This window comes from Sus scrofa, chromosome 15 (assembly GCF_054392235.1).
Source record: "Sus scrofa isolate SSC_HxYL_T2T_F1_AM1 chromosome 15, Sscrofa_HxYL_maternal_Yorkshire_Landrace_v2.0, whole genome shotgun sequence".
Taxonomy (NCBI): domain Eukaryota; kingdom Metazoa; phylum Chordata; class Mammalia; order Artiodactyla; family Suidae; genus Sus; species Sus scrofa.
Genome location: NC_139397.1, coordinates 62,422,969 through 62,437,539, shown reverse-complemented (window position 1 = coordinate 62,437,539; position 14,571 = coordinate 62,422,969). Strand labels below are relative to the sequence as shown.

Below are 14,571 nucleotides of genomic sequence, written 5' to 3'. Positions count from 1 at the left end.
CTTTGGTAACTATAAGTTTGTTTTCTATGTCTGTGAAAGTTCGTTTTATAAATAAGTTCATTTGTACCACATTTTAGATTCCACATATAAATGATAGCATATGACATTTATCTTTCTCAGACTTTGCTTAGTGTGATAATCTCTGGGTCCATCCATTTGCTGCAAATGGCATTATTTTGTTCTTTTTTATGGTTGAGTAATATTCCATTGTATATTTGTACCATACTTTATCCATTCCTCTGTTGGACATTTAGGTTGCTTCCATGTCTTGGCTATTGTGAATAGTGCTACAGTGAACAATTGGCATGCATGTATCTTTTCAAATTAGGGTTTTCTCCAGATGCCTGTGAGTGGGATTGCTAGGTCATATAGTAGTTCTGTATTCAGTTTGTATGTCTTAAGAATTAAAAAAATAGACCCATAATACCATTATCACACCTAATAAATTCTAATATCAACAAATACACACCAGTGTACAAATTTCAAGTTGTCCAATGTCATGATTTTATATATACACATACACAAAAGCACACACACTTATTTTAAACTGGGATCCAGGAGTTTCTGTTGTGGCTCAGTGGGTTATGAACCTGAATATCCATGAGGATATGAGTTTGATCCCTAGCTTCACTCAGTGGATTAAGGATCTAGCATTCCAAGAGCTGTGGTGTAGGTTGCAGACGTGGCTTGGATCCTGTGTGGCTGTGGCTGTGACTGACAGCTGCAGCTCCTATCGACCCCTAGCCTGGGAACTTCCATATGCCGCAGGTGTGGCCCTAAAAAGCAAAGAAACAAAACAAAAACTGGGATCCAAATAAGGTCCATAAATTGCAATTAGATAATGTCTTTTAAATCTCTTTTAATGTCTTTTTAAGATAACTTTTCCATCTCTTATTTTCTTGCAATTTATGTCTTAGAGAAGCTGTGTTTTTTGTCTTGTAGAGTTTCTCACACTCTGAATTTTGCTGATCATGTCCTGTGGCTTTGTTAAAAGTATATCTCTCTTCTGTATTTCCTTTTTTTTTTTTTTTTTCTTTTTCGGGCCCAGTTAGTGGCATATGAGAGTTTCTGGCTTAGGCGTTGAATTGGAGCTGCAGCTGCCAGCCTACACCACAGCCACAGCAAGGTGGGATCTGAGCCACATTTGCAATCTATGTCACAGGTTGCAGCAAGGCCAGATTATTAACCCACTGATCAAGGCCAGGGATTGAACCCACATCCTCATGGATTCTAGTCAGATTCTTAACCTGCTGAGCCACAACAGGAACTCCCTGTATTTCCTATAAATTGATAGTTACCTTGTGTATATTTAAATATCTAAGTCTAAGCTGGATAGTAATTTAGAGGAGGTTATGGCATGTATTAATTTTTCTAATTAAAATATCTTTCCTTTTTTTTTTTTTCAGAGATCTGCAGCGAATAACCCTGCCCAGCATTAACCGCCTAAGGCACTTCACCAACAACACGATTCTGGATGTCTTCTTCTACAATAGCCCCACCTACTGTCAGACTATTGTGGACACAGTTGCTTCTGAAATGAACAGAATATATAAGCTTTTTCTGCAGAGGAACCCAGATTTCAAAGGAGGTGTTTCCATTGCTGGTCATAGTTTAGGTAACGGATTCTCTATGACCAGGGAAGGCTCTCATATTTTAAGGACACCCGTTTCTGAAGTGCAGTATTTTATCAGTATCAGATTCAGCAGTCTAGAAGTGGTTTATGATGAATTTGGAAGAAGTTGCAAGGGGGGTGGCGGATTGGAAAGAAAGACTCTACTTCATAGGTTTTGCTACATGGGTAATTGGCTTATTAATTTCTGTATAAAAGACAGCTATTTAGTCTTTGTTAATGCTTTGAAATTGTCCCTTCTATTTTACTTGTAGGTTCGCTTATATTGTTTGATATCCTAACAAATCAGAAGGATTCTTTGGGGGATATTGACAGTAAAAAGGTAATTTAGATATTCAGATAGGTTCTCTTGTACTATTTCTTAATAAGGATTTTTAGATTTCATTTTATTTTTTGGCCAGGGATCAAACTCAAGCCACTGCAGTGACAAACACCGAGTCCTTAACTGCTAGGCCAACAGGGAACTCCTAGGATTTTAGATTTCAGACTTTTTGTTTTTTGCTTAGTCTCATACTGTAACGTTACATTTATATTTATTTTAATTTTAACAGACTTGTAATTATCTCTATGATTCTTGGATAATTGAAGCAAGATAACATGTTTCTACAAGTATTTGCCACATTCTAAAATGATTATAGGTACCTTATTTTTCATTATAAACACTACTGGTCTGCTATTAGAATTATAGAATCATTGAGTTGAAATGGAATTTGCATTTGAGGAAATGGAAAATGAATTGGATGCGAACTGATATAATTTATAGAAATTCTGTTTGAAAGCAGTCCTTAAACAATAATAAGAGCTCAGGAAATGTGTTGTTAATGACGATGAAGAATATTTTTGTAATTCTTTACTCATTTATTTAAAAATATATTGGGTTTCAACTAATGTTGCAAAAACTTAAATGTTAATCACATTTATATTTCATATAAATTACAGTTCAAAGTTAAGATACATCTCTGTGTGGATATATCTTACATAGTACATTTCTTTATTGCACAGTAGTATGAATAAAGGAAAATTAAATGAATTTAGAGGATATGAGCTTTACAATTTAATTTTTAGGATTCGCCATCTGTTTTCATGGATCAAGGAGATACACCAACACTGGAGGAAGACCTGAAGAAACTTCAACTCTCTGAATTCTTTAGTATCTTTGAGAAGGAGAAAGTAGATAAAGAAGCTCTGGTAAAAATAATCTTTTAAAATTTTGTCCTATACCATTTTCAGGATTTTTGTTGCTTATCTTTATCATGCTGCTTGCTAAGAGCCTGCCCTTTAGAAGCATTTTAGTCATAAATACTTTGTTATCATTAGGAATGTTCTTTAGCGCTATTGGTGTATTTTTTTTAAAAATCATATTAAGTGATCTTTGCTTTGTGGGAGTTCAGAGTTCAGAGGACCCATGCTGATATAGCAGTAGAGCAAAGACTAAAATCCAGCACAGCTTCGAAAACATGAGAGCAGGAATGAATGACCACTGACTTTTCTAACTCTTAATTGTCCGTTACACTTTTTGGAGCTCTACTGTGGATATTTGCTTATTGATTCGTTTTTGGTTTTTGCCACTCCTGTTGTGCTCTTTTTTCAGGTTTGTGATACATTTGTTCATTTGACAGGAATTTAGTAAGTGCCTGCTACGATCAGGCAGACTTCAAGTACTTCAGGTAGAGACATCACCTCATGTATTAGTGGAAAAGACACATCAAATAACCAAACACATGATGAATTACGACAGTGATAAGTTCTAAGGAAGGAACGTGCACAGTGGTTTAAGAGCGCCCCCTAGGATGAGCTAACCTAGTTGGGGCGGGTGAAGGAAGACTTCCTCATGGCGAGGGACAGGGAGCAGCCCTTAAGTGGAGATCCTGGTTGTTGGTCTGTTTCATGCTCTGTGTTTGCTGTGCGTTCTCACTGCTTGTGTCCATGAGCAGACACATAGTCTTTCTCAGGAATGTGACATCTAAGGTTCATGGAATTCATGGAGGGTTTTTCTGTCATGAAGTTAGATACTCACTTCTGTAGGGCTTTTTGTTTGTTTGTTTGTTTGTTTACAGTAGTATCTGTATTACTGTAGCATTGTTATTGGCGTATTGATTTTTTTCATTCTTCTGTAAACTTATTTATGAATAAAATACTTTTCCCTTCTTGAAGTTATTAATGATGTTGTACCACTACGGAGTCCTAGTCACATAAAGCAAAGAACAACAAAATGCCTAAGCCTTGCTCCGCTCAGAGACCAGGACATTTCATTAATTTTATTTTGCCTTGAAATAGGAAAGATTTGATTTTTTTTTTTTTTTACATCTAGGCTTTATGTACGGACAAAGATCTTCAGGAAATGGGAATTCCCTTAGGACCAAGAAGGAAAATATTAAACTACGTTCAGACCAGAAGAAATTCAGTGGTACGTGCTTAATACAGCTTGTAGGATTAAACATTTTTGACATCCTTGTGTCCTTGTGCTTTGTGAGCTGTTTATTATAGGGAGGTAAACAATTTTTAAAATTGATCTTTGGGGAGTTCCCGTCGTGGCGCAGTGGTTAACGAATCCGACTAGGAACCATGAGGTTGTGGGTTCGGTCTCTGCCCTTGCTCAGTGGGTTAACGATCCGGCGTTGCCGTGAGCTGTGGTGTAGGTTGCAGACGCGGCTCGGATCCCGCGTTGCTGTGGCTCTGGCGTAGGCTGGTGGCTACAGCTCCGATTAGACCCTAGCCTGGGAACCTCCATATGCCGCGGGAGCGGCCCAAGAAATAGCAACAACAACAACAAAAAAGACAAAAAAAAAAAAAAAAAAATAAAATTGATCTTTGGCTCTCTTTTTAGAAATTAAACACATTTTCTTTATTGATATCTTTAAAAGTGTTATTAGCTTCAGAAATCTTCTCTCTCCTGGGCTTCTACCATTCTTATCTCTCCTGGGTTTCTTTTATAACTGCTTTGTTGCAATATAATTTACATCAGATTGCATAAAATTGATGCTTTTATTTATTTTTAATGATTTTTATTTTTTCTGTTATAATTGGTTTAAGTGTTATGTCAGTTTTCTGTTGTACAGCAAAGTGACCCAGTCATACACACACACACATATATATACATTCTTCTTCTCACATTATCCTCAATCATGTTCCATCACACGTGACTAGATATAGTTCCCTGTCCTATATAGCAGGATCTCATTGCTTTTCCACTCCAAATGCAATAGTTTGCATCTATTAACCCCAAATTCCCAGTCCATCCCACTCCCTCCCCCTTAGCAACCACAAGTCTATTCTCCAAGTCATGCATTTCTTTTCTGTGGAAAGGTTCGTTTGTGCTATATATTAGATTGCAGATACAAGCGATATCATACAGTATTTGTTTTTCTCTTTCTGACTTCACTTAGTGTGAGAGTCTCTAATTCTGCCCATGTTGCTGCAGATGGCATTATTTTGTTCTCTTTTGTGGCTGAGTAGTATTCAGTTGAAAATTCACCCTTTTAAAGTAGACAGTGCAGTGGGTTTTAATATATTTAGAGCTGTGTAACCATTACCCCTCTTTAATTCCAGAACACTTCCATCACCCCAAAAAAGAAACATCATATTCATTAGCTATCACTCCCCATTACCTTCTTCTGTGAACCCTTGATCTTTTTTTATCTGTGTGTATTTCTTATTCTAGACAGTTCACATAACTGGAATCATACGATATGTGGCCTTTTCTGGCTGGCTACTTTCACTTAATATATTCAAGGTTTATTCATGTTGTAACCATACTGCTACGTTCAGTATTTTGGGCCACTAAGTTTTTTTTCATTTCCTAGTTAATTATTTTTCAACTTCTTAGCAGGTTGCTCAGTTCTCATTTAAGGCCCATAGAAATATACTACTTGCTTTGATTAGAAAGTCACAGTACTTCATTGAACTCAGCAGTCCCCCACATTTCACAGTGCTCTGCTGTTGTTCTCTCTCCTGATGGTTGCCTAAAATTTCAACTGCTACCCAAATGGCCATGCACATCTTTCATCATTTTAGAGCATGCAGGGTTGTCAATTCATAATTTAAGGCAACTTCTGTTTTCATCAGCTTTATCTTGCTTTCTGAGAGATGATTCTTAGAATTGTTGCCTGTCATTTCAAACCTCAAGCTTCCTTTCAAACTAGTAGAAAATGGTATCCTTTGGATATTTTTACCACATAGCAGCTCCACAGAACTATTTTTTATTCTTTAGGGTATTAATAGACCAAGTCCGCAATCAGCTGCAGGGATGAACATGTCTAACATTCCCAAAGAATCAGAGCACTGCGGTGATACTAATGAGACCGGAAACGATGAGTATCTGGACGTTGGCATTGGGCAGGTAACATTATATTGTTTGCCATTCGTATGGTGGAAATACAGGTAACCTTTGTTGTTTTTTATTTTATTTTATTTTATTTTATTTTTTATTTGTTGTCTTTTTAGGGTTGCACCCATAGCATATGGAAGTTCCAAGGCTAGGGGTTGAGTTGGAACTGTAGCTGCTGCCCTGCATCACAGCTACAGCAATGCAGGATCCGAGCTGCGTCTGTGACCTACACCACAGCTCTCGGCAACGCCAGATCCTTAACCCACTGAGCGAGGGCAGGGATTGAACCCACATCCTCATAGATCCTGGTCAGGTTCATAAACCACCAAGCCATGACGGGAACTCCTGTAACTTCTGTTATTAATGAGAGATGCTTTTATTTCCTCCCTCCAGGTGTCTGTTAAATACCCCCGGCTCACTTATAAACCAGAAATATTCTTTGCCTTTGGATCTCCCATTGGAATGTTTCTTACTGTCCGAGGACTAAAAAGAATTGACCCCAACTACAAATTTCCAACATGCAAAGGTTTCTTCAATATTTATCACCCCGTAAGCATTGGGCAGCACTTGTAATTTTAACCTAAATATTAGGGCTTATTGGTAAACAGTATGACATTCTATTGTGTGGGTTTAATTTTTCTGTATAATTCTGTAGTAAAGAGTTCGTTTATAATAGTATGAATCTAGAAGCGATGGGGCTAAATGACCACATTTTTAAAAAAAGAGCTTCTAGTTATTCTTGTCTGATACACAGTGCCTGAGACTGTGGTTATCATTTTTCAGGAGAGGTATATGTAGTTATTATTTTCCCTATGTAGTTTGATCCTGTGGCCTATAGGATTGAACCAATGGTGGTCCCAGGAGTGGAATTTGAGCCAATGCTGATCCCGCATCATAAGGGCAGAAAGCGGATGCACTTAGGTAAGTCTTGAGTACAGAGCCTGATGATTCTAGACCTTCTGGTCAGTTCAGACTGATGGGGCCACATTCATTTTGTGTAGCTGAGTTGAACCCTAAACACTTTGTAAACTGTATAATGTTCTTTTTTTGCAGCATGTGGAAGTTCTTGGGCCAGGGACTGAACCTGAGCCACAGCAGCAACAACACCCATCCTTAATCCACTAGGTCACCAGGGAAACTCCATAACATTCTTTTTCATATGTGTTTCAGAACTGAGAGAGGGCTTAACCAGGATGAGCATGGACCTTAAAAACAACTTGCTGGGTTCGCTGCGGATGGCCTGGAAGTCGTTCACCAGAGCGCCATACCCTGCCTTACAAGCTTCAGAAACTGTAGACGAAACTGAAGCAGAACCTGAATCAAGTTCAGAGAAGCCTAGTGGTCAGTGAGACTGTACACACTGATTTCCTGCATCAGGCTGTCTGAGAAGGACTCCATGCTGTGTGGTCCTTATGCTCTCTGTCCCCTTTTGATTGTTTAGGATGAATATGATGCATCCTAAGGGACCTTCAGCTCATGTTTTCTGTCATTTAATAGCCACAAATTATGGGAAAGCATTATTTGTGAGGAAGAATATCAAGAATCTGAGCATCTAGTAATGAGGCTCTAAAACATTCCCCACTTGGGAACTCTGGGCATGATGCTGAGAGACGACACTGTGAAAAATCTTGCTTTTACAGGAGAATGTCTGTAAATCCATGGGCTGGTTTAATTTTCCTGGCTGGGGACTAGCTAGGACACTCTCCTCTTTTTTTTTTTTTTTTTTTTTTTTTTCATTTCATTTCATTTTTTTTTTTTCTTTTTAGGGCCGTACCTACAGCATATGGAAGTTCCCAGGCTAGGGGTTGAATCTTAGCTACAGCTGCCGGCCTACGCCACAGCCACAGCAACACAGGATCTGAGCCGAGTCCATGACCACAGTCCACGTCAATGCTGAGGCCAGGGATTGAATCCATATCCTCTTCCCTTAATTTTGCAGTTAATACTGCATTCTTTTGCCTTAGTTTTCAACTGCCTAAGCCATTTAGTTTGTAAATCAAAGGCAAATGAATTAGCTATCAAAGGTACAGGGAAGAAAAAGGGGACCGGATAAAACCAATGTGGCCTGAAAAGCAGCTTTAAGGGGGTTGAGAGGAGAAAGATGGGAGAGAGGTTTCTGAGCAGTTCATCCTACGGTAAACCTGGCATCCGAAGGGAGGTGGGGACGACCATGGAGGTCTGGAAGCTTTTATTTTATTGTATTGTATTTTTAGGGCCACAGCTCCGGCATAAGGAGGTTCCCAAGAGAGGGGTCGAGTTAGAGCTGTACCAACTGGCCTACACCACAGCCACATAAACGCCAGATCCAAGCCACATCTGAGGCCTAAATCACAACTCATAGCAATGCCGGATCCTTAACCCACAGAGCGGGGCCAGGGATTGAGCCTGCATCCTTGTGGATGCTTCTGGGTTTGTATTGCTGAGCCACAATGGGAACTCCGAGGGCTGGAAGCTTAGATTCTTACTGTGGTTCCTCTGTAACCAGATGTTAACACAGATGAGAACCCTGTGGCAGTTAAAGAAGACATGCCCCCCATCCACGTGGGAATGCTGAATGGAGGCCAGCGCATTGACTATGTGCTGCAGGAGAAGCCCATTGAAAGTTTTAATGAGTATTTATTTGCTTTGCAAAGCCATCTGTGCTATTGGTAAGTGTTGTTTGTTTTGTTTCTTGGGTTCTTTGGTGTAATTGTGTCTGATATTTGATTGATGTAGAAAAAGGAGGATAGGCTGATGTACATTTGGGATTACAATGATTTCTTGTACAGACAGTTACACAATAGCATAATATGTTATTTGAAGAAATCTGGTTTCAACACATTATTGTTTTGTCTTATAGTTGGGTAGAGCATGAGGCTAATGACATCAGCAACCACGAGTTCAGTTAGCTTGGTCTTAAAAGTTTGTCCGCTGGCCAGTAATGGGGAAGGATGGGCAAATAAATATGAACTAGAACAATACATTACTATTGCTAAAAGTATTTTAGGAAACCCATTTTAAAGTATTTACAGGAGTTCCCGTCGTGGCTCAGCGGTTAATAAATCTGACCAGCATCCATGAAGATGCAGGTTGGATCCCTGGCCTTGCTCAGTGGGTTAAGGATCCGGCATTGCCGTGAGCTGTGATGTAGGTTGCAGATGTGGTTCGGATCCTGCATTGCTGTGGTTTTGGCATAGGCTGACAGCAACAGCTCCAATTCGACCCCTAGCCTGGGAATCTCCATATGCTGCAAGTGCAGCCCTAAAAAGCAAAAAAAAAAAAAACAAAAAAACAAAAAAACTTTACAGTAGCAAGATCAGATTTTATGATTAATTTTGTTTTAATGTTTAAATGTTTTTTCCTAGCTTTATTGAGCTATAATTGACATATAACATTGTGTGAGTTTAATACATGTGATGTTTGATACATGTATGTACTATGAAATGATTAGCACAATAGGTTAACACTTCCATCACCTCACATAATGACTTTCTTTTTTGAAGCGAGAACATTTAAGGTCTATTCTGTTAGCACCTTTCAAGTACATAATACAACATCGTTAACTGTAGTCACCATGCTATATACGTTAGATCCCCAGAATTTATTCATAGATTAATTATTAACTATAATTAATTACCTGGTAGATTGTAGATTGGATTAATGGTGCTTATTGAAATTCATGTATTATAGCAGAATAGAACTCAATTACTGAAGAAATTAAAGGAAATAAAACTAGGAAAATACAATGGGTTCAGGAGGAGTTCCTGTTGTGGCTCAGGGGAAATGAATCTGACTAGTGTCCATGAGGACCCAGGTTCAATCCCTGGCCTCTTGGTTAAGGATCTGGCATTGCTATGAGCTATGGCGTAGGTCGCAGCAGTGGCTCAGATCTTGGCATGGCTGTGGCTGTGGCATAGGCCAGTGGCTACAGCTTCCATTCAGCCCCTATCCTGGGAACTTCCATATGCCATGGGTGCAGCCTTAAAAAGACAGGAAAAAAAAGAAAGAAAGAAGAAAATAGATGGATGAGGGATAAGTGTTCAATAAATGCATGCTTTATAATACTGAGAGGACTTTATTTATTTATTTATTTATTTATTTATTTATTTATTTACTTTTTAGGGCCACACCTGTGGCATGTGGAAGTTCCCAGGCTAGGGGTCATATCGGAGCTGTAGCCGCCAGCCTACGCCACAGCCATAGAAACGTTGAATCTGAGCCGTATCTTTGACCTATACCAAAGCTCACGGCAACATCAGGTACTTAACCCACTGAGCGAGGCCAGGGATCAAACCCACATGCTCATAGATACTAGTCAGGTCCTTAACCTGCTAAGCCACAATGAGAACTCTCCTGAGATGACTAAAAAAAATTCCTAAGGGAGATTTTTTTTTTTTTTGGTGTTTTTGTCTTTTTAGGGCTACACCTGTGCCATGAAGGTTCCAAGGCTAGGGGTCCAATCAGAGCTGCAGCTGCTGGCCTATGCCACAGCCACAGCAACAAGGGATCCGAGCCACGTCTGCAACCTACACCACCACTCATGGCAATGCGGGATGCTTAACCCACCGAGCGAGGACAGAAATCAAACCCACGTCCTTATGGATGCTAGTTGGGTTCACTAACCACTGAGCCATGACCAGAACTCCTTTTGGGAAAATTTTTTGTCTTATTTTTAGGGCTCCACCCACAGCATGTGGAAGTTCCCAGGCTAGGGTTGAATCAGAGCCGTAGCTGCCGGCTATGCCACAGCCACACCAGATCTGAGCTGCGTCTGCAACCTACACCACAGCTCACGGCAACGCCGGATTGTTAACCCACTGAGCAAGGGCAGGGACTGAACCTGCAACCTCATGGTTCCCAGTCGGATTCGTTAACCACTGCGCCAGGACGGGAACTCCCAAACCTGTTTCTTCATGGATACTACTTGGGTTTGTTACCACTGAGCCACGATGGGAACTCCCCTGAGGGAAATTTTTTATTGAATTCTGACAAAGGGATTATTATTTGAAATACTCAAAATTATCTTTATATCATAAATACAATAGAGACCATGGCATAAAATCAAAATGCATTCAGTAAAAGCAATCCTACAGGGGGACAAAATAATGCTTTCTAAGAATGATCTCTCCAGATGTGGCTTGATAGATATCTGAAAAAGGCATTTAAAAATTTTGTTTTGGCTGCACTTGCAGCATGTGTGGAAGTTATGGGCCAGGGACCAAACTGTACCACAGTAGCAACCCAAGCCACTGCAGTGACAACACCAGATCTTTAATACGCTGTGCCACATGAGAACTCCATGATAAAGGCATTTAAAAAAATATACCTGTATTATCATTTTATTAAAGAAGACTGGAGTGATTTGGTTACCTTGTTCTTTTTTTAAAATTATTATTTTTCTGTCTTTTGTCTTTTTAGGGCCGCACCCATGGCATATGGAGTTTCCCAGCCTAGGGGTCTAATCAGAGCTGTAGCTGCCAGCCTATGCCAGAGCCACAGCTACTCCAGATCTGAGCTGTGTCTGCGACCTATACCACAGCTCATGGCAAAGCCAGATCCTTAACTCATCGAGCAAGGCTGGGGATCAAACCCGCAACCTCACGCACGGTTCCTAGTCTGATCCATTTCCCCTGTGCCATGATGGGAACTCCACCTTGTTCTTTTTAAACTCATTCTGTTGTTCTGGAGGAAAAGAAATTGGTCCAATACTAAAATCCAATTCAGATTCTTTATTTTCCAGATAATGTATAAAGTATAGTTGACGTATAATTTTAAATAGATTACAGGTGTACAATATAGTGATTTACAATTTTTAAAGCTTATATTCCATTTATAGTTATAAAATAATTGCTGTGTTCCTTGTGTTTTACAATATATACCTGCAATATATCCTATAATAGTTTGTACATATTAATTCCCTTCTCTTATACTGTCCCTCCCCCTTTCCTCGCCTCACTGGTAACCAGTGTTTGTTCTCTATATATGTGAGTTTGTTTCTATTTTGTCATATTCACTAGTTTGTTTTGTTTTTCAGATTGTACATATAAGTGGTATAATACAGTATTTGTCTTTCTCTGACTTATTTCAATAAGTATAGTATTCTTTAGGTCCATCTGTGTTGCTGCAAATGGCAGAATTTCATTCTTTTCTATGGCTGAGTAATAATCCATTGTAAATACATCTTTATTCACTTATCTGTTGATAGACACTTAGGCTGTTTCCATGTATTGACTATTATAAATAGTGCTGCTATGAACATTGGGGTGCATATATCTTTTCAAATTAGTTTTTTCATTTTCATCAGATAAATACCCAGGATGGAATTGCTGGACCATATGTTCTATTTTTAGTTTTTTGAGGTGCCTACATGCTGTTTTTCCACAGTGGCTGTACCAATTTACATTCCTACCAGCAATGGGAATTTACATTCCTTTTTCTCCGTATCCTTGGTAACATTTGTTATTTGTGGGTTTTTTTTTTTGATGCTAGCCATTCTGACAGGTGTGAGGTGATACCTCATTGTGATTTTGATTTACATTTCCCTGATGATTGGTAATGTTGAGCATCTTTTCATGTGTGCATTAGCCATTTGTATGTCTTCTTTGGAAAAAGCATCTGTTCAGGTCTTCTGCCCCCCCCCCTTTTGACTTTGGTGTTTTTTTGATACTGAATTGTATGAGCTGTTTATATATTTTGGATATTAACACCTTATTTGTCATATCATTTGCAGGTATTTTCTCTAATTCAGTAGCTTGTCTTTTTGTTGCTGGTCTCCTTTGCTGTGCAAAAGTTTTAAAGTTTAATTAGATTCCATTTGTTCATTTTTGCTTTTTTTTTTTGCCTTAGGAGACAAATCCAAAAAAAAATTGCTATCATTTATTTGTTTGTTTTTTTGTCTTTTTGTCTTTTCTAGGGCTGCTCCCTTGGCATATGGAGGTTCCCAGGCTATGGGTCTAATTGGAGCTGTAGCTGCTGGCCTATGCCAGAGCCACAGCAACAGCAGATCTGAGCCACATCTGCAACCTACACCACAGCTCACGGCAACACCAGATCCTTAACCCACTAAGCAAGGCCAGGGATCGAACTCACAACATCATGGTTCCTAGTTGGATTTGTTAATCACTGAGCCACGACGGGAACTCCCCCCCAAAAATATTGCTATCATTTATGTCAAAATGTTCTGCTTAAGTTGTCTTGAGTTTTATGGCTTCCAGTCTTATATTTAGGTCTTTAATCCATTCTTAGTTTATTTTTGTGTGTAGGATGTGGAAATTTTCTAATCTCTTTCTTTTACATGTAGCTGTCTAGTTTTCCCATCATCACTATTTTCCATTGTATATTCTTGTCTCCTTTGTTGTAGATTATTTGACCATAGGTGTGTGGATTAATTTTTGGGTTCTCTGTCCTGTTCTGTTGATCTACGTATCTGTTTTTGTGCCAGTGCCATGCTGTTTTGATGACTGTAGCTTTGTAGTATAGTCTGAAGTCAGGGAGGTTATGCCCTCCTGCTTTGTTCTTTTTTCTCAAGGTTGTTTTGGCAAAATAGGAACTTCGTGGTTACATATAAATTTTAGGATTGTTTGTTCTAGTTCTGTGACAAAGGTCAGAGATATTTGGGTTGGGATCACATTGTCTATAGATTGTTTTTGGTAGCATGGTCATTTTAGCAACATTAATTCTTCCAGTCTAAGAGCACAGATATGTTTCTTTGTATCATCTTCAGTTTGTTTCATCAATGTTTTATACTTTTCAGAGTATAGGTCTTTCACCTCCTTAGTTAAGTTTATGCCTAGGCTATTTTATTCTTTTCGATGAGATTTTAAATGGGATTTTTTTAAAACATTATGATTGTTCATTATTGGTGTATAGGTAAGCAACAGATTTCTGTGTATTAATCTTGTATTCTTCAACTTTACTGATTTCATTTTTATTTTTATCTTTTGTCTTTTTAGGGCCATACCCATAGCATATGGAAGTTCCCAGGCTAGGAGTGGAATCGGAGCTATAGCTGCCAGCCTACACTATAGCCACAGCAACAACATATCTGAGCCACGTTTGCGACCTACACCACAGCTCACAGCAATGCTGGATCCTTAACCCACTGAGCAAGGCCAGGGATTGAACCTGTATCCTCATGGATACTAGTCAGATTCTTTTCCACTGTGCCACAATGGAAATTCCTACTGAATTCATTTGTTCTAATTTTTTTGGTGGAGACTTTAGGGTTTTCTATATAAATTGTGTCATCTGCAAATAGTGACAGTTTTATTTCCTCCTTTCCAATTGGATGCCTTTTATTTCTTTTTTAATTTTTTTGGTCTAATTACTGTGAATAGGACTTTCAATACTATGATAAATAGAAGTAGTGAGAGTGGGCATCTTTGTGTTCTTGAATTTGGAGGAAAGGCTTTCAGCTTTCACTGTTGAAGTTGTTAGCTATGGGTTTGTCAAAAATGACTTTTATTATGTTGAGATATGTTCCCTCTATACCACCTTTGATGAGACGTTTTATCAAGAATGAATGTTGAATTTTATAAGCTATTTCCTTACTTGTTAAAATGATTGTGTGATTTTTGGTCTTTCCTTCTGTTGAAGTAGTATATCACATTGATTGATTTGCAAATATCATACCATC

At 38.8% G+C, this 14,571-nt stretch overlaps 1 protein-coding gene across 16 annotated transcripts in view; it reads left to right on the top strand.

Moving 5' to 3' along the window:
• The window catches only part of DDHD2 (DDHD domain containing 2), a 54,150-nt gene that overhangs the window by 13,308 nt on the left and 26,271 nt on the right, over window positions 1-14,571 (top strand). For 11 of the 16 annotated variants that reach the window (XR_014829903.1, XM_085000068.1, XM_085000071.1 and 8 more), the window contains 9 exons: window positions 1,407-1,615; window positions 1,885-1,952; window positions 2,696-2,818; window positions 3,942-4,037; window positions 5,841-5,969; window positions 6,351-6,506; window positions 6,776-6,878; window positions 7,128-7,298; window positions 8,443-8,605. Coding sequence is in view for 10 of the 16 variants with exons in the window: in XM_085000068.1 (XP_084856194.1) it covers window positions 1,407-1,615; window positions 1,885-1,952; window positions 2,696-2,818; window positions 3,942-4,037; window positions 5,841-5,969; window positions 6,351-6,506; window positions 6,776-6,878; window positions 7,128-7,298; window positions 8,443-8,605 (1,218 nt within the window). In the remaining 6 variants the exon portion in view is untranslated. The remainder of the gene's footprint in view (window positions 1-1,406; window positions 1,616-1,884; window positions 1,953-2,695; window positions 2,819-3,941; window positions 4,038-5,840; window positions 5,970-6,350; window positions 6,507-6,775; window positions 6,879-7,127; window positions 7,299-8,442; window positions 8,606-14,571) is intronic. The other 5 variants (XR_014829908.1, XR_014829905.1, XR_002339362.2 and 2 more) reach the window with 1 other exon arrangement.